The 23,615-nt window shown below is 49.4% G+C and overlaps 2 protein-coding genes across 9 annotated transcripts in view; both read right to left on the bottom strand.

The window, feature by feature from the left end:
* Window positions 1–6,218, bottom strand: part of Nphp3 (nephrocystin 3) — a 37,202-nt gene extending 30,984 nt beyond the window's left edge. For all 6 annotated transcript variants that reach the window (XM_070005424.1, XM_070005425.1, XM_070005422.1 and 3 more), the window contains exons 1-6: window positions 5,827–6,218; window positions 4,612–4,737; window positions 3,994–4,144; window positions 3,319–3,471; window positions 1,588–1,721; window positions 855–1,015 (exon numbers count right to left, since the gene is read on the bottom strand). In XM_070005424.1, the coding sequence (XP_069861525.1) occupies window positions 855–1,015; window positions 1,588–1,721; window positions 3,319–3,471; window positions 3,994–4,144; window positions 4,612–4,737; window positions 5,827–6,186 (1,085 nt within the window). In that variant the 5' untranslated portion in view covers window positions 6,187–6,218. The remainder of the gene's footprint in view (window positions 1–854; window positions 1,016–1,587; window positions 1,722–3,318; window positions 3,472–3,993; window positions 4,145–4,611; window positions 4,738–5,826) is intronic.
* Window positions 6,219–8,566: 2,348 nt separating this feature from the next.
* The window catches only part of Dnajc13 (DnaJ heat shock protein family (Hsp40) member C13), a 92,435-nt gene continuing 77,386 nt past the window's right edge, over window positions 8,567–23,615 (bottom strand). The window contains exons 46-56 of one of the 3 annotated variants that reach the window (XM_070005419.1): window positions 22,158–22,257; window positions 21,836–21,910; window positions 21,135–21,247; window positions 18,727–18,896; window positions 18,520–18,562; window positions 17,840–18,013; window positions 16,439–16,618; window positions 15,985–16,125; window positions 14,616–14,759; window positions 13,260–13,359; window positions 8,567–9,451 (exon numbers count right to left, since the gene is read on the bottom strand). In XM_070005419.1, the coding sequence (XP_069861520.1) occupies window positions 9,345–9,451; window positions 13,260–13,359; window positions 14,616–14,759; window positions 15,985–16,125; window positions 16,439–16,618; window positions 17,840–18,013; window positions 18,520–18,562; window positions 18,727–18,896; window positions 21,135–21,247; window positions 21,836–21,910; window positions 22,158–22,257 (1,347 nt within the window). In that variant the 3' untranslated portion in view covers window positions 8,567–9,344. Of the gene's footprint in view, window positions 9,452–9,500; window positions 10,488–13,259; window positions 13,360–14,615; window positions 14,760–15,984; window positions 16,126–16,438; window positions 16,619–17,839; window positions 18,014–18,519; window positions 18,563–18,726; window positions 18,897–21,134; window positions 21,248–21,835; window positions 21,911–22,157; window positions 22,258–23,615 lie in introns of those variants that run through there. The other 2 variants (XM_070005420.1, XR_011368531.1) reach the window with 2 other exon arrangements.

Below are 23,615 nucleotides of genomic sequence, written 5' to 3'. Positions count from 1 at the left end.
CCCCTAGCAAAGCTAATAAACCACTCACTAACTGGGCAAAGGAGGTAGGGAGAGATTTCTCAGGAGAAGAGGGAAGAGTGGCAAAGAAACATAGGAGGAAATGTTCAACACCCCTAGCCATAAAGGAAATGTAAATCAAAACAACTCTTTTCTATCTCTCCTCAGAGTTAGATCGGTCAACATCATCGATTCGAATAACAACACATATTGGCAAGGATATGGGGATAAAAGGAAGGTTATTGCGCTGTTGGTGGGAAAGTAAACGAATACGAATACAACCCCTCTGGACAGCAGACTGGAGGTCCCTCAAAACACTAAACCCAGACCTTCCCTACGACCTGGCCATACCACCCCTGGGCATCTACCCTGAGCATCACGAGCCAGGATACTGTAAAGACACCTACACATCCATGTTCACTGCTGCACTAGTCACCATTGCCAAGAATGTGAAGTTGTTATAGGATTGATTTTTTCCCCTAGTTGTTTTGTTATAAGAATGCAATCAAAACTAACATTTAAGATTCACACGACAAGCCGGGCGCTGGTGGCTTACGCCTGTAATCCTAGCTACTCAGGAGGCTAAGATCTGAGGATCGCGGTTCAAAGGCAGCCGGGGCAGGAGAGACCGTGAGACTCCTATCTCCAATAAACCACCAGAAAACCGGAAGTGGCGCTGTAGCTCAAGTGGTAGAGCGCTCGCTTTGAGCTGAAGAGCTGAGGGACAGCGCCCAGGCCCGGAGTTCAAGCCCCACGACCGACAAAAAAAAAAAAAAAAGATTCACACGACAAACTCAATTTCATTCACAGTTCATGTTTCTAGTAAATGACAGATTTTTTTTTTTCCCCCAGCTTACCTTGGCAATGTTGAATGGACAAACAAAATAACTAAAGAACTCTTCTCAAGCTCCAATTTTCTTAGGGTGAGGTACTGATTTTCAACATCAATTGGAAAATAAATCACATGGAAGAAATACCCCAGGGTCTCGCACATTCTTTTGAGTTTAGGGGCATAGTCCTGAAAGTAAGTAAGATACATACGAGCATATTACATCTAATTAAAAAGTAAAGATGAAGTATACTGGGTATTTTCCAATAGTTTCCAAAAGTTTGTTTTGGTAGTTTTTTGGTTAACATTTTGGTCAGGGACACTTAATGTCTTGTTGTCCTAAGAAAATCAAATATAGGGGCTGGGAAGGTGGCTCAGTGGTAGAGTGCTTGCCTTGCATGCCTGAGGCCCTGGGTTCGATTCCCCAGCACCACATAAGAAAAAAGCCGGAAGTGGAGCTATGGCTCAAGTGGTAGAGTGCTAGCCTTGAGCTGAAGAGCTGAGGGACAGCGCCCAGGCCCAGAGTTCAGGCCCCACAACCGGACCCAAAAAAAAAAAAAAAAAAAAAAAAAAAAAAAAAAAAAAAGAAAATCAAATATAGATCCATAGATCTGCATAGCTCAAAACCTTCCCCATGACAAAACACTAACCTTAATAAGGCAGACATATTTACTGTAAAAGGGGTTGGTCCGTAATAAATTAGATGACGAAGTAATGAGTGTCTTCAAGCAATGGATAGAGAGTTGGCAAATCACCCTCACCTGAAGGAAAAGATCCACTTCCGGCTGCGTCTCATCTGTGTAGAGGAGGTAGCACCTGACAGAGTTACTCCACAGACAGTTCAAGAGCAAGGGAGTCACCTGCAACAAACCTGCCACCGCAGCATTCCAGTCATCTGGAAAGAAAGCGACCATCAGTCACGGAGAAGCGACCGAACACCCTGGACCGCATGATTCAAGGAAACAACAGGTGCCTGGTACGGGATCTGAGCTCGCAGTTCAGCAGGAACATCATTTCTAGAAAACTGTCAACTCTCTAACCTCAAACCCTCCCCACACTGGAAGCGGTGAAGGTCACGAGGTCTTCCCCGGGGTGCCCATGGCTCCGGCTCTGTTTTGTGTGAATTGCTGTGATTTTGCTACTTGTGGGAGCCCCGTATTCCCAGGATGACCTAGTGTTCTACCTTCTTGGATTACACTACGCTTGAGAAGGACAATCAAGGGGAAAGTGGTCTTTATGCTATTTGGTGAGAAGGAAAACTCCAGCCCAGCTTAGGCAAATGATTTCGGTTGGCTAATAGAAAAATAGTTTCAGAAAGAGGAATAAAGCTACTTAGGACTCCTTCGGTCTGCACTGATGCTAAACTTCTGTGAGTTTTACAGCGTCTTGAAAAAAAGGTAGATAGAGTATATGAAAATACTAAGACGAGGGCTAGGAAGGTGGTTCAGTGGTAGAGCGCTTGCCTTGCATGCTCGAGGCCCTGGGTTCAATTCCTCAGTACCACGTAAGCAAAAAAAGAAAAAAGCCAGAAGTGGCGCTGTGGCTCAAGTGGTAGAGCTGAAGAGCTGAGGGACAGCGCCCAGGCCCAGAGTTCAGGCCCCACGACCAGACCCCCCCGCCCCAAAAAAATACTAAGACAATTCTTTTAACTGAAACTTTGTGTGTGTGCGTGTGCACGCATGTGCACACTAGTATTGGGGCTTAAACTCAAGACATTGAATTCTCACTTGGCCTTTTCACTCGTGGCTGGCACTCTACCACTTGAGCCACACCTCCATTCCCAGCTTTTGTGGTAGTTGATTGAGAGTCTCATGGATTTCACTGCTTGGGCTGACTTTGAAGTGGGATCCTCAGATCTCAGCCTCCTGAAGAGTGAGGATTACATGTGTGAGATACCAGTGCTTGACAGCTGTTTGTTTTTTTTTTAATTTAAAATTGCTTTGTAACATGTTCTAACCTTTAATATCATAAAGGAGCAGAGGGAAAAGATAAAACCTACTATTCTGCAGTTCATCTACGTCACAGTCTGAGGACTCAGAACAGTGGCACTCACTAGACCTGGTTGGCCAGGGAGGCTGGAGCATTGTTGGCACTGGTGGCTCATGCTTGTCATCCTAGCCACTCAGGAGGCCGAGATCTGAGGATCACAGTTCAAAGCCAGCCGGGGCAAGGAAAATCCATGAGACTCTGATCTCCAATGAACCACCAGAAAACTGGAAGTGGTGCTGTGGCTCAAGTGGTAGAGCGCTTGCCTTGAGCTGAAGAGCTGAGGGATGGTGCCCAGGCCCAGAGTTCAAGCCCAACGACCAACAAAAATAAATAAGAAATCAGGTCACCCCAGCAAACCTGGTGGGTCACACATCAGTGCACAAGGACACACACAGAACACAAATACCACCTGCAGCCTGCTGATGGCACCTCCCGTGGCAGGGATTACACACATCCCCGACCTAACCCCTAAGCCAGGTCACGGGCCCAGCGGCCTGCATTACCTCTGTTGATGTTGGCGAAGGGGCCCTCCACGTCGATGGAACTGTGTGCAAACTCAGGCCCTCGGAAGGACTGCTGGAGCTGGACCATGCTCCCCAGGGAGGGCTCGCTGCCCAGAGCTCCACCTGCCCAGTCTTCACACTGGGTACCAGCAGCTGCAACCCAAACGATTGGCATCTTGTGAAAAGACCAAGTTATTGACACCTTGCCACATGCATTCAACAGCAGTTCTAATTAAACGTTTAAGAAGAAACACTACAAAATTGCCGGGCACCAGTGGCTCACGCCTGTCATCCTAGCTACTCAGGAGGCTGAGATCTGAGGACCACGGTTCAAAACCAGCCCAAACAGCCCAGGCAGGAAAAGTCTGTGAAGCTTTAATCTCTAATGAATCACCAGAAAACCGGAAGTGGCGCTGTGGCTCAAGTGGTAGAGTGCTAGCTTTGAACTGAAGAGCTCAGGGAGACAGAGACAGACAAAGATGCAGAGACAAAGACAGGAAGAGACAGATGGAGAGAGGGGGAGGGGAGAATGGACGTGTCAGTCTATTTGGGTCAGCGGTCCATGCAGTAACTCACTAATACAGGTGAGTCAAAGGAACACAGCGTCACTCAAAGTCTACCATCACCGTGGTGATGTCAAAAGGTCACCATGTCACAAGCAGGGAACACACGTACCAGTGACATCCGTGCAGTTGTCGTCTGAATCAGACTCCCCGGGGTCGAACACTTGGATGCCCTGAGCCTGGAGCCTCTGAAGTTTGCTCTCCAGCTCGCGCTTGGCTCGCAGTAAGTCCTGAATCTCATTCTCTTTCGTCTCCCTGAAAATCTTTTAAAAGGACAGGTTTAATTTTCAAACTTCCCTACCCGCCCCTCAATCAAAAGTTTATACCAGCCACGTACCAGTGGCTCACTCCTGTCATCCTAGCTACTCAGGAGGCTGAGATCTGAGGATTGAGGTTCAAAGCCAGTGGGGGCAAGAAAGTCTTTGAGACTCTTATCTTTAATGAACCACCAGAAAACCGGAAGTGGCTCAAGTGGTAGAGCGCTAGCCTTGAGTGAAAAAGCTAAGGGACAGTATCCAGGCCCTGAGTTCAAGACCCAACACAGGCATAAAAATCAAACACAAAAAGTAAATATCATCTCTATTAAAATGCTCACTTTTGCACCTGTTCTTTGATGCTACCTCCAATTCACCCAGTCAACTGAATCTTCTGCGACTTCTACCACTGACTTGGAGTCCAGCATCCCGTGTGTACTCTGTGGGTCTGGGGGCAGGCGTGTGTACGTCTTTACCTTGAACTGCCTTTTCACTTTATCCCGGTCCTGTTCAAACGTAGCTGCTCTCTCCATTGCTTGGTATTTTGCTTCTAGAGCGCTTTCTTTCTCTCGGAGAATCTTCTGATAGGTTTTCTGAAGTGCCTGGAATGATTTACCTTGTTACTACTCCACAGACACACCTTTTCTCTAGAACTCTGCGTTCTCAAGTCTGTGCTACACATCCTAGCACTGGAATCACCTGTTCGCTCTTACCAGTGACAAGCTGCTGTGTCTTTGCTGCTGTTACTGATACGAATGAGGACAACAGGGGTTGTCCTCACGCGCACGCACACACGTGTGTGTGTGCGCCTGTCACAGGGGTAAAATTAGGGAAACCCCATCTCAAAACACAGCAGGGCACTGGCGGCCCATACCTGTAATTCCCACCTACTCAGCCTGAGGTCTGTGGGGTTGAAGTTCAAAACCAACCCCAGGTGGATAAAGGCTAAGTAAGACCCTGATCTCCAATTAACCTGCAAACAGGCAAACAAAAAGAACTTGGATGTGCCTGCGTGGTTCAAGTGGTAAAGCACCAAGGCCTGGGTTCAAACCCCAGAACACAAGCCACAACATAGTCAGGCCTTAGCGTGGGGCCGCTGCAGGGGAAGGGGGAAGGAGGAGATATGTCCCCCCAACTTTCAGCCATGATTGGTTTTGGGGAGCCTGGGGGCTTGCCTCAGTCTCCCCAACCCCCCCCCTCAGTCTCCCCTAGCCTCCCCGGCCCTCAGTTTCCCTGACCCTGGCCTCAGACTCCCTCAAGGGCCGCAGTTCCCCCCCCCTCCCCAGGTCTCAGTCTCCCCAGGCCTCAGTGTCCTCGCCTGGGCCTCAGTCTCTCCCCCCCCCCCCCCCCCCCCCGTCAGTCTCCCTGTGCCTCAGCCTCCCCGTGCCTCAGTCTTTCTGTGCCTCAGTTTCCCGCCCCGTGCCTCAGTCTCCCCACCCGTGCCTCAGTCTCCCCCCCCCCGTGCCTCAGTCTTCCCGTGCCTCACTCTCCCGGTGTCTCAGTCTCCCCCCCCAACCCCCCACCCCCGGCCCGCCTCAGTCTCTCCCCCCCGTCAATCTCCCCGTGCCTCAGTCTCCCCGTGCCTCAGTCTCCTGCCCCGTGCCTCAGTTTCCCGCCCCGTACCTCAGTCTCCCCAGCCGGGCCTCAGTCTCCCCGCCCTCTCCCCGTGCCTCAGTCTCCCCCGACGTCACCTGCAGCTCGGCACGCAGCCGCCGGTTCTCGGAGTCGAGCTGCGCCTCCCGGCGGCCCAGCGACAGCACCTCCTGGCCCTTGCTGACCCGGAAGATCTCGTACTCCTTCCGAAGCCGCTCGAGCTCGGCCGCCGCGCACTCCAGCTCGGGCACCGACGAGCCGGTGGACCGGAAGCTGGCGCCCGGCAGCCCTGCCGCGCCCGCCGCCGGCCCCGCCGCGCCCCGCCGCAGCGAGCCGCGCAGCAGCCGCGCCTTGGGCTTCACCTCCACGGGGATCTCGCAGGCCTCGCCGCCGCCGGCCCCGTACGTGTCCTCAATCACCTCCCCAGCGGGGCTCACGAGCGACGAGGCCGTGCCCATGGCGGCGGCGGCGCCGCGGGCCTGAGGAGCGCCACAGCACCAGGGCCTGCGGGGAGCGGGGCGGGGCCCAGGCGGAGTGGAGAGGAGCCGGGCTGTGGGATAGGCGGGGCAGCGTGGTGGGCGGGACCTGGGCGGGGCAGAGATGAGCCGGGCGGTGGGATAGGCGGGGCAGCGTGGTGGGCGGGACCTGGGCGGGGCAGCGAGGAGCCGGGCGGTGGGATAGGCGGGGCAGCGTGGTGGGCGGGGCCTGGGCGGGTAGAGGGGAGCCGGGTGGTGGGATGGACGGGGCAGTACGGTGGGCGGGGCCTGGGCGGGGTAGAGTGGAGCGGGCGGTGGGATAGGCGGGGCAGCGCGGTGGGCGCGGCGGGGCATGAACTGAGAGGGGCGGGGCAATGGGAGGGGACGTGGCATGGCAGGGGTGGGCGGGGCATTGAGTACGGAGGGCCGGGGTTGGGCGAGGAAGCCCTGTAGGCGGGGCTGAGGGGACGGAGCCGGGCGAAGGAGGCGGAATGCGCAGGGAAGAACTCAGTGGGGCGTGGCCTCTGGGTGGGCGTGGCCTCTGGTGGGCGTGGCGGAGCCCGGGGCCGGTGCTCTCTGGGACCCTGCGCCCAGGGGCCGCACACGCAGGTGCGTGGCAGCCCGGGTTCAGGAACCCCCACACCCCGTTCCTGACGGATTCTTCTGCCCCCATCCTTAGGCCTGCGCGATGCGTGGACGCCAACGACGCCCGCCCGGTACTGGGCGAACCCAGACCGCGGGGAGGGGGGGGGCCGAGAGGGGGGCGGAGAGCCCATGCCGGAGCTGACCTCTCCCCCCCCCTCCCGCATCCCCGCAGCCTCTCTCCCCACCTGGGTCCTCTTCGCTAGGTATCCCCCCCCCCTCCCGCGGACTCTGGGAAATGTCACCTTCGGAAAGTTGATCAAAGTCACAGCAACCTTGGCTGCGGGGTGGGGGTGGGGGGGAAGAAATTGTTCTGGAGAGCCTGGGAGGAAAACAACAACAATAATAATACAATGTCCTTCTGGACTTTCCCCAGATCCATTCGGATCAGAATCTCCAAAGGCCTGGCCATCCTGATCGTTTTTCTCACCGAACAGGGGATGAACAATAGGGAAAAAAATAGAATTACCAGAGGGCTAGAGGGAGAAACTGGATGACTCCCGGCCAGGTCCTGTCCCTGGAGCTGGAGCACAGTCCTAGGTATACTTGTGACAGACTCACATGTGGCCACTGGCCAGGGGAGAGAGCAAGGTAGACTGGTTCAGAACAAGCAGCCAGGGGCTGGGAATGTGGCTCAGCCCTACACGCAGGAAGCCTGGGGTTTGATTCCTTCAGTATCATGTACACAGGACAAGCCGCAAGTGGCGCTGTGGCTCTGGTCGGGCGCTAGAAGCAGCTCAGGCCCTGAGTTCAAGTCCCAGGACTGGAGGAAAAAGAAGAAAAAAAATTGCAAGTCAGCAAAGGTACTGCAGAAGAGGAAAGAACCATTATTTTTGCCGGCTGAGCCCCACCCAAGCACGCCCCACGAGAGAGTGAGGGGAAGGAAGCCTTCCTCCCCAAGCCCAAATGTTACCTGCACATGCCTCCCAATTACTAGGGACCAAAAAACGTTTCTCTTGGGCGCGGCAAAGGCCCCCTCCTGGGCCTCATCGTCAGGAAAAGCAGCCATCAGCTCTCTACAAGCTAAGTCCCAGACCCATCTCAGTCACTCTGACAGACATCCATAGCAAACCCCAAGATCTGCTCTGAGGATTTGAAGTGAGGCTGTGTGACACGTATCACTCTAAATATCCCCTAAAGATCAGCCGCCATTTGGTATGGGACTATCAGCGCTGATGGAGGAAATGGGACTTGGTCTCTTCTCCCAAGTATTTACAATATGTATGTTCTCTCAGTGTTCAGGAAAACAAAACACTGCGGTGGGGACTGCTATGGCTCTCGGTTTCTCAGTGTTGCCAGGTAAATCTGACGAGTTCTGAGCTAGCGATTTGCAGGTGTGATGGGACAAACCCCAAGCCACGTGGCTGTGCAACAAGTGTTTTGTGTATTTATTTCCCCAGGGTCACATTGGAGGGGCTGTCACTCCACATATGCTCTGCCCCTTTGAATTGTTTGAAAACCTCAGAATGAGGGTTGATGTTTAAATATCACACATTTAAGTACTCATGACCAACCTGGCACCGGAAGAGGAGGGGTGCCACCTGCTTGAGGAAACTCAGATGGGGCTAGGACTAAGGAAAGCATCGACAACAGCTGCCAACCAAGGGAGGAGCTGGTGCGGGAGCCACCCTCGAGTCTGTCTTAGAAGTAACATGGGTAGGTGGGGCTTTCTGTGGGGAGAGGGGGCAAGGGGGGGGAATGAAACGGGAACAAACATATCTCATTAACAAAGCAGTCAATCCCTTTATTTTTAAAATTTTTTATGTACACATAGGAACGATCTGTATAATGTACATTCAATATAGAAAGCTTTATATAGTTGATAATGTATAGAACATTTCACAATTACACTAATCTCTTACATTAACATCTTGACATCCATTTTTACTTTTTTAATTTTTTTTTTTTTGCACAAGTTCCTCTTCATTCAGTTTGGTAAAGCCAGGTATGCATACCGATGTGCGCTCTCGGGAGGTTAATGACAGGGACACCGGTGAACAGGTAACGGGGGACAAAACCTAATGGTGTTCAGTGCCAGGGAGATGGCCGCAGAAACCTGGGCGGGGGGAGGGGGGAGTTTCTGGGGATGGGTGACTTAGCCCAATTTCTGGAGACTGTAGCTTAATCCCACAGTCACACTAATTCAACAAAAATTATAAAAACTAGGAAGTAAGTTTCATCTTTTTGATTCACAGTCTTGTAAACAGGTACAAAGGAACAAAATGTGCTTACGTACGTCAAGGGGGGAAGAAAAAAAAAAACCAACACACTTCTCGGGTAACCTCTTAGGTTGATCCACAGAGTGCTTTTCTCGTCACATGGAGACGATCAGAATCACTGACGTTTTCCTAAATAAAAATATATTCATAGAAAAAGGAGTAACACTGTCGTGAGACCAGGAGAAAGGCAGTTAAGAGAGTTTGCTTCGACGTGGCGGCTGGAGGAATGTGGAGGCGGCACTGGCCTTTGCGCCGGTCACCGCACGTCGAGTGTTTGTTTCAAGTCTGGTAGCCGAGGTCCCCCGCCTCGTGGTCTACAGGAGGCGGCAGGTTGGACATGACGGCTGACGATGTACCCGCGGTAAGGTATCCAGCCACGCCAGGTCCTGCAAGAGAGGAAGGAGCGCGTGCGCCTCTGTACCCAGTGGGGCCCGCGGCCAGAGCTGGACATGATGCCCCGGCCCCGGGGGGGACAGAGTCACCTAGACACACAGCTGCACCTCGGCAGACGGCACCGAGAGCCCCGTCCACGGGCTTTGCTTTTATGACTTGACACACTTGGAAAGCGCTTTGCTATCTGTGCTGGATGGGAAGGGGTTGGGGGGAATACAGAAAACATGTTCCTTTTCGTATCTGGGACATTCAAGCTTTCAAAAATTTCTAGACACTGAAAATTAAAAAAAAGCGAACTCGTGGGTGAGGGGGGGAATGGAAACGAACAGAGAAGCACACGTCACCCAGCACACACGTCTGACACCATCGATGACACCCCCAAACGATTTGCTCACCATTCCAGTTAAACCCAGTCTCATTTGGTTTAGAGAAAGGCTATGCTACCAGGGGACCCAAAGGCACAGGGAGTTCTCTTAATAGCAAGGATTCTGGGAAGAAGAGGAAGGCTCTGGACATCCAGGAGTCAGGTCAGAACAACAATAAAAAAATGCTCTGGAAAAAGGATCAGTATCTCCCTGACACGTGTTCTTCGGCTCGATCGGTATCTGTGGCGTAAAAATGCTGCTCGTGCCAGCTATCTATCAGGATTGGATTGGCCGCACGAGTGTCCTGCCGGCTTTGGCTGTCTAGTTCACTTGGAACAAGGCGGAGGGAAGGCCTGGCATTCCATCTTGGGAACGCTGCACGCACTGGGACCAGGACCGGGCTGTTCGGTCAGTACTGGGACAGCATGGTAATGTGAACTGGGCGGGTCTTGTGAGCCAGAATTGGAGGCGACAGAGGCAAAGGACCACAGGACAGCGGAGGGTTCCCTAGAGAGGCGGTGGGAGCGGCATGCATGTAGCAAAATGTTTCTCTACCTGCTTCAGAGAGCTACACAGAAGTTAGCAAGCTGCCTGGCAGAGCGGATCTAAAGCCCACTCCTGAGGTGAAGGGGGCTGCTGCCAGTTAGAAGGGAAGGAGAGACACCTGAGGGGAGAAAAGAAATGTAAGCAGCGAGGGAAGTCGTGAGGAGGTGCAAACAGCAGAGCGGCGCGATGCGGGCTGTGGACTCAGAGGACTCGGCAGGATGGAGGCCCCCCCCGTTCGGTGAACTGCTTTCTCACCGTTTCGAGCACTGGCACCGAAGATACAGAATGGCCCGGGCAGACACAGCCAGGGTGGTGATAGGACCCCGGGCTGTTCCACCTTCACAAGCTGTGACCACAGCTAGCCAAAGCCCAGGGGCTGGGAGCCCTGTCCTTGGAACACTCAGAAGGACCAAGGGGCCTGCATCCATCAACTCCTCCTTTCTGATTTCTGTGTTTTGTTTTGTCTCACAGCCTTTCCTGCCTGGACTGGCTTCAAACCTCAATCCTCAGATCTCAGCCTCCTGAGCAGCTAGGATCACAGGCGTGAGCCCTGGGTATCCAGCAAACTTCTTTCTGCGAATTGCATCACTAGGCCTTCCAGAGACTTTCAAGGTACCTCCCACCTTGCTGTGTGCGCCCCCCTGCTGTGAGCACCCCCTCTGCCGTGAGGGTCTCCCCACAGTTCATAGCTACAGCAGCGAGGTGCCATCATAGAGCTTTCTGCCCAGCAATTCTGTGGGTACATGTGGGCCTTTTCAGTAACACTTCAAAGCCTTTGGAGTAGTAGTTTCTGAGCAGCTCTGTGAGCTCCACTTAGTTCACATCGAAGCCAGAGTCAGAGAAGGGAGCCAAACACGGGCAGCCGAGACCACTGCGGCCCTCTCGCTGGGCCGGGTGGAGACGGGACCGCCAAGGCCATACAAGCAACGGCTTGCCAGGTGTTCGGATGGTAACTACTTCATATGCTGAACTTGGTGACATTTCTTTTGGCCTACTATGCCAAAATGTTATGAAGATAGAAATAAGGCATTAGGAACTAAGAAAAAAAATGTGGGAACCTCTCGGTTCTAAATTCTAAATTGTGACCTGACAGGACGAGGAAGAAGAAACCTGGTCCCACCCCCGTCACTGGCTTCTCTGCAGGACGGCTGATTCGTGGTACTCTCAGCTCGTCCTTGCCTCCGGCCTCGGGGAGTACAGCTGTGCTCCGGAGAAAAGTGGGAGAAAGGGGAGGAAAGTAGGGTGTGTGGGAACTAAAGTGGGGTTTGAGAGGATTGAGAAAAGAGTAGAAATTAACAAAGAAGCCAACAAATGAGAACTGGCTACTACAATAGAGAGAGAGACAGACAGAAGGGGGGGGGGGGAATGAATGATCGAATGAATGTGTGAAAAGTTTTCTGTGTTTCCTTCCAAAAGCAATTTCCCCTCAGCTCCTTGTTTCCTGTTATCCCTCCTTTTGGCTGCTGATTTTCCTCAGTGAGGTACCCTGGAGTTTTTCATCACTGAAATGATTTTCACGGGGCTCTGAACTTGCTGCCACCTACAGGCCCTGGGTAGTGAGCAACCTTCTGTGTATCTACATCACAGGGAAAGGGAGGATTCCCAGAGGCCTCTTAAACAACTTACCAGGAAACAAAACTCTATGCCCGCCTTGCTGTGGTTCATTGGCCCTGAGGAATCTTACCTAGGACTTTAATCCTGAGGTTAAGTGGTGTCACTTGAATGACATCTCCTCTACAACTCTTAAGTCATGCTTGCATTAAAAAATTTTTTTTGAGTGTATGAAAATGGAATAGAGAACAAAAAGCACTTTAAGAAACCTTCCTTTTGAGATGCTTATAACTGACACTAGAGGGTTCTGGGGCCAGTTTCTGTGTAGATTTTCCCAGTCATTCCTTACACATAAAGCTGGGCATGTAATGCCATGAGCATGGAGACTGAGCTACAAACAGTCTCGAGGCAGTGTTTCATATGTCTGTGAGAACATACCCCTGCACGGAAGCTTTGCTCCCAATGTGAGACTGAGATATGGCAAAGACCAAGTGAAGATTCTGGGTGTTTCTCTCCCTAGAATTCAGGCACAGGGATAGAGAATGGGAAGGAGAACCTGTGACACTTCCTCACACAGGACTGACAGCTAACACCCTACGTGTTTATAAATCTTAGGGCTCAGCCCCAACGAAGGTGGATTAATATGAAAGTGGTCACAGCGAAGGAAATGCAGTACATATGTCAGGACCATGTCAAATGAAAGCCAGGTGAGATCCCAAGGTTCTGTTTCTGAATATTTAGGATTCATTCTTCATGATTTTATTATTCTATACTAGCAATCAGGGTTACTAAGGCAACTGTACTAGACACTGATATTTTTTTTCTCTCTTTTATTTTTTTTTTCCGGGTCCGGTCGTGGGGCCTGAACTCTGGGCCTGGGCGCTGTCCTTCAGCTAAAGGCTAGCGCTGTACCCCTTGAGCCACAGCGCCACTTCTGGCTTTTTTTTTCCTTATGTGGTGCTGAGGAATTGAACCCAGGGCCTCAGGCATGCAAGGCAAGCGCTCTACCACTGAGCCACCTTCCCAGCCCCTTTTTTTTCTCTTAATTACTGATTCATCTCTGGTTAGGAGAGCCAACAGGCTGACGTTTCCTGACAGGCCACTTCCAGCAGATGGCAAAGAACCATCTTATATTCTGAAAGCCAATTAATCAGGCTGAAAGACAACTGTCCACATGCTGTCAGAGGCTCGCTAGGGTGCCCGCAGCACCAGCAAGGAAGGTGAGTGGTAGGCAGCTGAGGGAAACACTCGGAATGCTAGTCCAAGTCTATTTGGGGCCAAAGGAAGGGTTGGGGGCCGCTGCCAGGTATCTCAGGATAAGCAGGGAGGTGTGACTCACCTGTGAGGTATCCTGCTGTCTGTGAGTCAGAAATGAACAGATCGTGTTTCTGATCTTTGAAGGCGCTCCAGACGGAAGAACGAGACAGGATTTCATTCACCTAGGAAAGCAGAACAAGCTCTTACAGCAGAACTCAATGGAAGACTGCATGTTGGGAGACTGAGGCAGCCAGCAAGGCAAGCTATGCTGGGGGGGAGGGAAGGGGCACGCAGGAGAGGGGGGGAGGGTGGAGCGACAGCAGGCACTCCTCCAAAACTTTACCTGGGGCCTGAGCTGGCCTAAGTCACTAGCCAGACCTGACTTCTCAAGCCAGTCTCCGTCACAATGCAGGAACCTACAACATACTAGGGCGCATCTAACTTAGGTAGGAAGATTCCAAGTGCGAGCAATGTGACAGAAACAGAGGCAGACAGCAAGGTATGGCTGATGAATTTCTTGAGGGCTCTGGGACATGGCTGCAAAACTAGGGAAAACACTACAGAGCAGCTGGGCGCCTGTGGCTCACGCCTGTCCTAGCTACTCAAGAAGCTGAGATCTGAGGATCAAGGTTCAAAGCCAGACTGGGCAGGAAAGTCCCTGAGAGACTCTTCTCTCCAAGAAACCACCAGAAAAATGGAAGTGGCGCTATGGCTCAAGTAGTAGAGTGGTTGCCTTGAGCTGAGGAGCTCAGGGACAGTGTCCAGGCCTGGAGTTCAAGTCCTACAACCTACCCCCACCCCCCAAAAAAAGACTATAGAGCAACCTTTCACAGGTATGAAAAATGTGGATGTTTTAAAACTAGAACCGGTGGTTACTTGTGAAACGATACTGAGCTAAATATCAATTAACTATCCACCATAAAATAGCTCTGTCTGTACTATGCCAATTTCAATTCAATAAACAAAGACCACTAGAAGACGAGGCCTAACTAGATGAACTCAGATTCAGATGCGGCAATAAGACTGAGGTGGATGACGTCACCGAGGTCAGTACATGCCTGCCGTTAGAACACGTCAACACACATCTCATTCGCAGAAGAAAAGGAAAACCAGCATTGCACCTCACTAATCAAAGAGATGAAGACCAGTGTGAGGCCCTATCTTCTGAGCAGCCTCTGAGAGGTTATGAATGGAGTTATAACATCCATCAGTACCCTCCTGGAACTAGAGCTGGGTCTAGAGTAAGTAGTACCAAGTCCCCCGATAGCAGGGTACAGAACGGCAGCCGTCACCTGCAGCAGCGCTGATACCCATTGGGCACTACCTGCCCCCGCCCCCCAGCCTGGCCTCTGAGTGGACCTGAACACATGGTTGAGACGCTGCTGGCTTTGAGCACAGCTTGTAAGAAGGACACCGAAGGTGCCTCTTGCACACTCACCTGTTCTCCATACTGCAGGCTTCGGGTCATTGCCTTGAGGGCTTTGACGATCTGAGCCTTCGTAGCAGAGGGGCTGTCCAGATTCTCAAGGCCTATGCCTTCAAGCAACTTCAGGAGGTAAGGGACCAAATCCGCTTTCAGGGCCTGGAAAGAAGAGTAAACATATACACACAAGTGTATATATATATATACATATATATGTATTCTTACATACACATATAACGCCCCCCCCCCACATTCCGAGCCAGCCCAGCCAGAAAAGTCTGTGAGACTCTTATCTCTAATGAACCACCAAATACAAAAGCCAGAAGTGGTGCTGTGGCACAAGTGGTAGAGCGCTAGCCTTGTGCAAAAGAGGCTCAGGGACAGTGCTCAGGCCCTGAGTTCAAGCCCTGAGACATGCACCAAAGAAAAAAAAAGGGCTTGTGGAGAGGTGTAGTGGCAGGATGCCCATATAATAAAAACACAGGACCTTGTCTATGAGGATGACAACCAGCAGGTGATGAGACATCATCATTAAGGTGAACACTTTCTTGTTTTTATGTATATGAGACACAGTGATGCTGCTGCTATATGTATACACTGTCTACTGAGAAAATAAAAGTTAACTAGCAGAAATACAAAATATTTTTTGTCGCAAAAATCATTAGGCGGCAATACATCTCAAAATGTTATTCCTTCTAATGGAAACTTCAATGTCTCCCAGGTAACTGCCATCTCCCTGTGTCAGGAATCTGATTGTGGGTTCTCTTTATAGGTGAGGTTCTGCAGAATGTGTCCTGTTTTAAGAGGACAACTTTTACAACAGTTGCTAAATTTGCTATCTCAGTTCTCCAGTGCCTCTGCATCTGCACGTACCCACCGAGTCCTCCCTCACTAGGCAAACAGTCTCCACCAAAACCTTGGTGTAATTCTAAATGTGACTCAGGGAAGAATAGAATGAGCAAACAGGATGCATCCTTCCAAAGAAGAGAGAAAAAGCAAACTGTTCAGAGTAGGCAAAGGATACTCAGAATATAAGCAAGCTTTTTTGTTTTGCCAGTCCTAGGGCTCAAACTCAGGGCCTGGGCACTGTGCCTGAGCTGCTTTTGCTCAAGGCGAGTGCGCTATCTACCACTTGAGCCACAGTGCTACTTGCGGTTTTTTCTGTATATGTGGCTTCCTGTGTGCTAGGCGAGCACTGTGCTCCAGAGCCACCTTCCCAGCCTGAGCAAACTTTTGAAGTCCATCAGGCTTTTGGTAGCTGGCCTCACTTTCGGTGTGCATATTCAGTATTTGCAAAATGGTGCATGCTCAAATTCTATATAAAAAGTGGCCTCTCGCTAAACCTTGATCAGAACATTGGTGCCTACTGTAGAAGGTCACTTACTTGCGCGACCAGTTCACTCTGCTCCTTCTGGAACATGCGATTGATTGCTTCACAGGCCAGACCGATGGTGTCTGCTCGCTTCCTCATCCCGTTCATCAGGGGGCCAATGGTCTCTAGCGACGCCATGGCGCGAACGCACAGCTGAGAAGCCCGGGAGAGGTTACTTGTGGGGGAGCTGGGTTTGATACATCATGGCTGATACTACAGCCACAAAATGGATTTCTAAAAAAAAAAACTACTCTCATATTGGATAAAGAGCCGATTCAACTCTCCTCTCCTTGATTCCGTCTTTTGAGGACGTGAATACAGTGCCGCACGCACATGCGCAGCAGGGCCTGCCGTGGCGGGAGAGGGCTCAGCCTGGCCATGCGCCCGCCCTTGAGTCTGGGGCGGGGGAGAGAGCACCGGGGAGGAGAGCTCTGGAGCTTATGAGCTGGGGTGGACCTGTCAGTACCTCATTGTCCGACAGGACGTGGATGACCCGAATGGCACTCTTAGGAATGGCGTTGTTTCTGTGGTTCATCGCCTGGATGACTTTGGGAAGATGGCCCAGGGGGGGCACTTGATCTGCCAGCTGGGGCTGGGCACTGAAGAGACATACCGTGGCCATGGTCAAGGTCTCCAGAGTCTCCCCCTGGACAGCAGGAGACAAACCAGCAATGCAAGTCAATCGTAAGGTACTTGGGGTCCCACATAGCCTTGGCAATGTATCTCATGTGCAAAACGAGGGGTTCAAAATGTGCCATGAGATACTAGTACCACCATGTAGACATGAAATACACATTATTAGAAATTTTCAGAACACATGACAGTTAATGTTGGAGGGCACCAAATAGCCCATCAGAATGCAGAACTAGGGAAACGTTTTCCCTACTCTATCACAGCTTCAACTACGGATCAAGTATCCCTTATCCTTGGTCCAGAAGTATTTCATAGCCTTTGCCAGTCGCATAGCCTTTGTCAGTGGACTATCCTAATCCAAAAATCCAGAAACTAAAACGCTCTGAAATTCAAAGCTTTGAGCACATGGACAATACTAAAAAGTTTGCTTTGGGGAGTTGAGCATGGTCATATGCACCTGTAATTCCAGTGCTTGGGAGGCTTAGGTAGGATGAGCAAGAGTTGGAGGCCAGCCTGAAACGGTGAGACTGTCTCAAGATAAAATTTAAAAAGCATTCATAGTGTCTGGTTGCCATGGTGATTTTTGTATTGTAGATAATGGATTGCAAACACTACGGCTTCTATTATCCTACATATACACACACACACCAAAAATGCTGCTTTACTTTCAGCGGGCCTGGGGCCTTTGCCTGGGATCAGTTTAAAAAGCTGTCCTCCTACCTATTATAAGCAAACCACAGATGCAATAAAATGGTTGGGAAAAGGAAACTTGATTATAGTAAGTGACATGGGAAGTATCTGTTCAGCCAGTTCTGCGGTCAAAACCCATCTCGTTCAGCCAAAGAGATAGCAGGTATAGACTGTCAAGCCCGAGGACTGCAGCAGACATTCTGCTCGCCTGGATGTGCGCATGGGCAGCCGTATGCACCAAGGGCTGAGAGGGCCGGGGCAACTGGCAGAGAAACCCTAGATGCTGAGGCTCCTCCTATACAATAAAGCTGAAAACAAAGGGCCCACGTGGAGCTTCTGTGAATACACAGAAGAATGCATCCGCCCACGTGAGCACTTCTAACTTTGTTTCCTACAAGGAGCCATTTTATTAACTTTCACTACTGAAAATGCCACCTCCCTCCCTACCCCTCACATCCCCCCCCCCAAAAATCAATGGGCATCTGTGATTTGAATGATTATTCAGCACAACTTCTGATGTGTTCCGAGGATGAGAGGAGCTTACATGAGGATTGTTCTTCTCCAAGAGCTCGGTGAACTTTTCCAGCAGTGCTATCAGAAACTCCCGGGGCTTTCTTAAAACCCACGCTGGCTGTGCGATGAAGATCCTCAAGAAAACCCCTCCCACGGCAAGTTCGCCCTCAGCCTCTCCAAACACCACAGCGAAATCTTCAGGTAACTGTGGGTAAAGAGCAATTGGCATGGGCCAGTCACTTAAAAATCATTACTTCCTTATGAAGCAAGTTCTAACAGGGGAATTCTTTACAATCAACTAAATCTTTATAATTATCTTTACTATTAACTAAATGTCATCAGATTACTTTTGAGTCTCATTCCTTCTCAGTAAAGTTCAGAAAGCATGCTTTTACTACTTCAAAAAGGAGCATTCCTACTAAAAAAACAAACAAAACAACAACAACAAGAAAAACCTTGTTTCCTTTTCCTGGAGTTCATTTCAATAAATATTATTTTATAGGATCAGATGCACATAGGCACTGGACCTCAGTGTTCCTCTTGAGCATCCCTACTTTTTATGCCTGAAACCTCATCTTCCGAGGGCAAGCACATTGACGGGTCTTAACACCACTAGAGATCTACATTAAGCTGACTTGGCAGGAATTTATGTTTTAAAAAAACACACAAAATTCAGCAACTACCCAGAAATCCCACAAAATAATAGTTTACCTTCCAGTTTATATCAGGGTTGTCCCGCTGATTTTTAAAGTGCCTTTCAGGGGAAAAAAAAGGGGGTGGGGGTGGGGAGAGGATACCAAACTTTAGTCACAAATAACACTTTCACCAGTCTCTAGAGAAAGCCTACAGAGGTGATGGGAGGGGAGGGGAGGGCGCATTTGCCCACTGGGTGGCTCCTCCCCTTGGGCTTTTACTCACTCTAGCATCATTTCTCTCACTGTGGTGGACACTTTGTCTCTGGAACTATCATTCCAAATCAACTCAGGGTTCTCGTGGGTTCCTTCGAAAATATGCACAGCAGCTTCCGGGTTGTCTCTCATAGCATCCATGAAAACGCTAGGCAGAAATTTCATTAATGTAATTCGAACCTACGGGAGGAGGTTTGGGAAAGAAAACAACATCTATTGGAAACATCTGCACATCTGGCCTGCTTTTCGAAGATAGAAAATCGGTACTATTGGTGCAATGGCTTGTGGCGAATGGGATCTGGAATGGGAAGAAAGACAAACCGTGGTCTATGAACCGGCCCTATTTACCTGTCTAGTTTCTCCTTCCCCCTCCCCGCTTCAAATGAGGCAGGTGCTTCCCAAGAATGGCCTGTGCGCAGCTCCCCATAGCCCTCTTGCCCGTCCAACGATTCCCCACACAAACAACTTTTCCTCATGTTACACCTTTGTGTCTTACAGGTGCTTTTGTGGGAATTTCTCTTGCTCTACTCTGTCGGTATTTTTCTTTTGGGTGCTGATCCTGGAGCTTGAGCTCAGAGGCTTAGTGCTGTCCCTGAGCATTTTTTTGCCCAAGTCTAGCACTCTTCTTTGCACTACAGCTCCACTTCCTTTTTTTTTTTTGGTAATTAACTGGCGATAAGAGTCTCACAAACTATCCTGCCCCACCTGGTTTCAAATCAGGAGCCTCAGATCTCAGCCTCCCGAGAAGCTAGGATTACAGGCCTGGCTCTACTTTTGTTTGATGTCACACTGTGGCTTTTTCCAAAAAGAATTAAAAAAGAAGCACTAAAAAGGGGAGTTAGTGCTGTGTGCTGGTGGCTGTCAATCTAGCTTCTCAGGAAACCGAGAAGAAACTGACACAAAAGGGTAGGACTTACTCCCCTGCAAATCTCAGCACTTGGGAGGCTGAGGTAGAAGGCAGGGGACCTGGAGAGTCACGACCACAAAACAAAACAAGGAAAGCAAGGGGCTGGGAATGTAGCTCTGTGATAGATGTGGGGCCCGGCCCGATGTCCAGCACCACAATAACTGGGCATTACTGTGTGAAGAATATTAGTCATGTATACCCAGGTCTTTAAGGAAAACTCAAAACGAAGCTGTCAGCATTCCTTGTGTGTGGACCAGAATTCTGTATGCATCCAAATTTAACCACCTCACCTCATCGAGCCTGCTCAAGGCTGAGTAATTACCTCTAAAGGGCCTATGAGATTCTCAGTGACTTGGTGAGAGATCAGGCTCAAGAGCCAAGAAGTAACGGGAGCCAAACAATTTTCCTATTACAGAAGATACTGTGAGAGGGTTCTGTTCACCATGAACTTGGTGTGGAGGCACCACACGTGCAGGGACCCACTTGGCTTTAGACAGAGGCAGCCATCTGTAGCCTCTTCCTTACCCAAGGAGCTTAGGAGACTTCCCGAACAATGATTCTCAAAGGCTAGTCTGGGCAGGCTCCAAAAGAACAACTGAGGGAATGGATTAAGAATGCAGACTCCTAGGACCCTGCCAGGCTAACAAGACTGAGGCAGGCGGGGGAGTCCAGGAGCCTTTCCATCATGCCCCTCCTGCCGGTGTCTCTGAGGTGCTGATCAACAGACTAGCACAGGGTGTGCATCTGTGAGGACTGCTTCTGGGGAAACTGCTTTAATAGTTAGATGGGAAGGCTTGGATACAACCACAGCTGGATAAATTACATTCAGACATAATTGTTTCAACAGGTTCCTGATATACAAACTAGTCCACTGATCCAAAAGTCGTCCCCAGATTTGGTTTGTTAAATGAGATGTAGAATATAAGATACAAATCATGGGGCTGGGAAGGTGGCTCAGTGGTAGAGCGCTTGCCTTGCATGCATGAGGCGCTGGGTTCAATTCCTCAGCACCACATAAGCAAAAAGAAAAAAAGCCAGAAGTGGTGCTATGGCTCAAGTGGTAGAGCGCTAGCCTTGAGCTGAAGAGCTGAGGGACAGCGCCCAGGCCCAGAGTTCAGGCCCCATGACCGGACCCCACAAAAAAAAAAAAAAAAAAAAAAGATACAAATCATATAATGATCACTAATGCCTTTGGTAGCTACTAACACAGGCCAATCTTTGGATGGGAATGTCTAGCCTATTTTCGGTTGTAACCTGAAATTATTTTCTCCCTACAGAGGAGATGAAGAGTTTACCATTGTACTTTACACACACTCTTACAACTTCTCAATTTGGGCACAGGCTTCCCCGATTCGTTTTCACAAAAACTAATATAGACACATGTAGCAAGTTTCAGTGTGTCGATCTTCTAATCATTTCCTCAGCCTTACTATCGCAGACAAACTTCATGAAACATTTCCAAAGTTAAAAGGTTTAACAAAGTTTCTTCCTAGAACTTATTCTGTGCTCACCTTTGGACCAATCAGTTTATCCGCTGTCATCTTGGCAAAAAGTTCTGCTGTTTGGGCTCGAACCTGCGGATGTGTTGAATTGCAGAACATATCTAATAAATAAATCAAAGCCCCTGTAAAGGACAAAAGAAAAAAAATCAGATCCAACTGCAACTTATTTCAACACAATGCACTGTAATTCATTTTTCTTTTTTTTTTTTTTCGGTCATGGGGCTTGAACTCAGGGCCTGGGCGCTGTCCCTCAGCTCTTCAGCTCAAGGCGAGCGCTCTACCACTTGAGCCACAGCGCCACTTCCAGTTTTCTGGTGGTTCAGTGGAGATCAGAGTCTCATAGACTTTTCCTGCCTGGGCTGACTTTGAACTGTGATCCTCAGATCTCAGCCTCCAGCGTAGCTAGGATGACAGGCGTGAGCCACCGGCACCCAGCTTTTCCTTTTAATTAAAAATGGACACAGGGACTCACTATGTTGCCTATGCTGGCTTGAACTCCCAGGCACAAATGAGCTTACTGCCTCAATCTCTCAAGTAGCTGGGGTTATAGACATGCTACCATATCCAGCTATCAGCAGTTTGATATTTAAAATTTTAAAGTCTTATAAAGCATTCTTCAAACTCATCAGACTGCACAAAGTAGCTCAAAAAGAACCAACAAAAACCCTGATCATATTGCATATGACTGGATGAAAAAGACTATACATTACCCTTTGCCATTGCTTCTTTGATTATTTTTGTACTTGACACCAAAGCATAAAGAGTTTCCAGAACAAGCTGACGACCTGCAGAGTACAAGACATTTCAAGGAATGCATGGACCAGTTAGCTGACATTCACTGAGAATCAGCTCAGCACCAGCTCTGTATGGGGTATCACAGTTAATCTCCACAAGACAGATGTTACTGTGGCTGTGTTACAACGAGAAAGCCCTGGCTTATTTCCCCAGCCCAGGGTTTTAGAGCTCTGCATAGTACCCTCTGAGGGTCGGTCAAGCTACGGTTTTTAAAATTCCTCTTACGAATATACCTACTTGATGGCAATGAATGCAGGAGAGCCAACAAATTGGACAGAACCACCGACTCTGCAATGTTGTTCACACAATCCTGGTTAGACGTCACTATATTCACAACCTAAAAATTAATCGCCACATTAAAACTTTTAGATACGATTTTCTATTTAAATCAGACTAAGTCAGAAAATTTTCAAAAATGAAAAAAGTGAAAAACAAAGTAACGTTTATAAGAGTTTAATTTCATCAGGCTCATCCGGCTCATGCCTATGATTCTAGCTACTCAGAAGATAGGGAGGACTGTGGTTTGCCTGGATAAAAGTGCACTAGACCTCATCTCAACCAATAAAAAGCCAGGTGTTGGTGGGGCACACTACCATCCTAGACATGCGGGAAGCATAAATAGGAGGACTATGATACAGGTTGACCCTTGCATAAAGATGAGACCCTATTGGAAACACAAAAGAGCCAGGTTGAGGCTCCAGTAGTACAGTGTTGCTTAAGCAGGCCAATGCCCCGTACTGACAGAAGGAATTTTAACAGATTGGCTTTGGTAACTTTGATTTTTTTTGACACTAACCCTTTCCTCAATGAATATGCTAATTATACCAAGGAGGCTCACTATAGTATGTCCATACCTGCATATAATGTGCTTTGATCACATTTACCTTATCTATTAATCATTCTTATGCCCTACCAACAATGATCTTTAGACAAAATAAATAAATAAAAATACCAGAACATATTCCAGAACCATGGCTTCTAACCATGGCACTCCAATCACAGATTGGTAGCAGAGGGTAACGAGGAGATAATGATCCTCAATATGGGGACTTTCTTCTACTTTTAGAGAGAGAGAGCAAATGTCTTTAATACCCAGTGCAATAGACAGATGTTTATAATCTCTCAGCTATACAGAAATATGTGTGTTTTTCTTCCACATGGGATGCCCTCTCATCTAACTCTTTTTTTTTTCTCATCTAACTCTTATGTTTATTACTGTTCTATTAATCATTCAGTCTAAATCAAAGTCTTCAGATGCATCATATACATTACTCAAAAACTATGCTTGTATGATTCCTGCAGGGTTGGATTTGGTTTACTTGGTGATAAATTCTGTGTGTTGCAATGGGGAGCATCATGTGAAGAATGACCTTTATTTAGTCCCTTTAGGTCGCCTGGACAAAGAGTCACTTGTTATGGTAGTCTACTTCTGTCAGAGGAAAAATTGAACCCAAACAGCATCCCAGAAGAACAGACACTTTGTTCTTCTACAGTAGGGGTCACCAACTTCTCCTGGACCCTTGAGACCCATAGATTTGGAGCAGCTGGCTTTCCGAGGGAATGCCTGTGAACGGCACACCAAGGGGTCTGCAAACCTCACTGGAAAGCTTATTCCATGCCCAGTCTCTAAGAACGGAAGAGCAGATGAGGGGAAAGGAGCAGTTCTCTGGGTGAAAGCCCCGAGTGCAGCCAGCA

Source organism: Dipodomys merriami, unplaced genomic scaffold (assembly GCF_024711535.1).
Source record: "Dipodomys merriami isolate MVZ:Mamm:240054 unplaced genomic scaffold, mDipMer1.0.p SCAF_68, whole genome shotgun sequence".
Taxonomy (NCBI): domain Eukaryota; kingdom Metazoa; phylum Chordata; class Mammalia; order Rodentia; family Heteromyidae; genus Dipodomys; species Dipodomys merriami.
The sequence above is the reverse complement of the archived record's forward strand: the minus strand, read 5'-3'. Positions and strand labels throughout refer to the sequence as shown.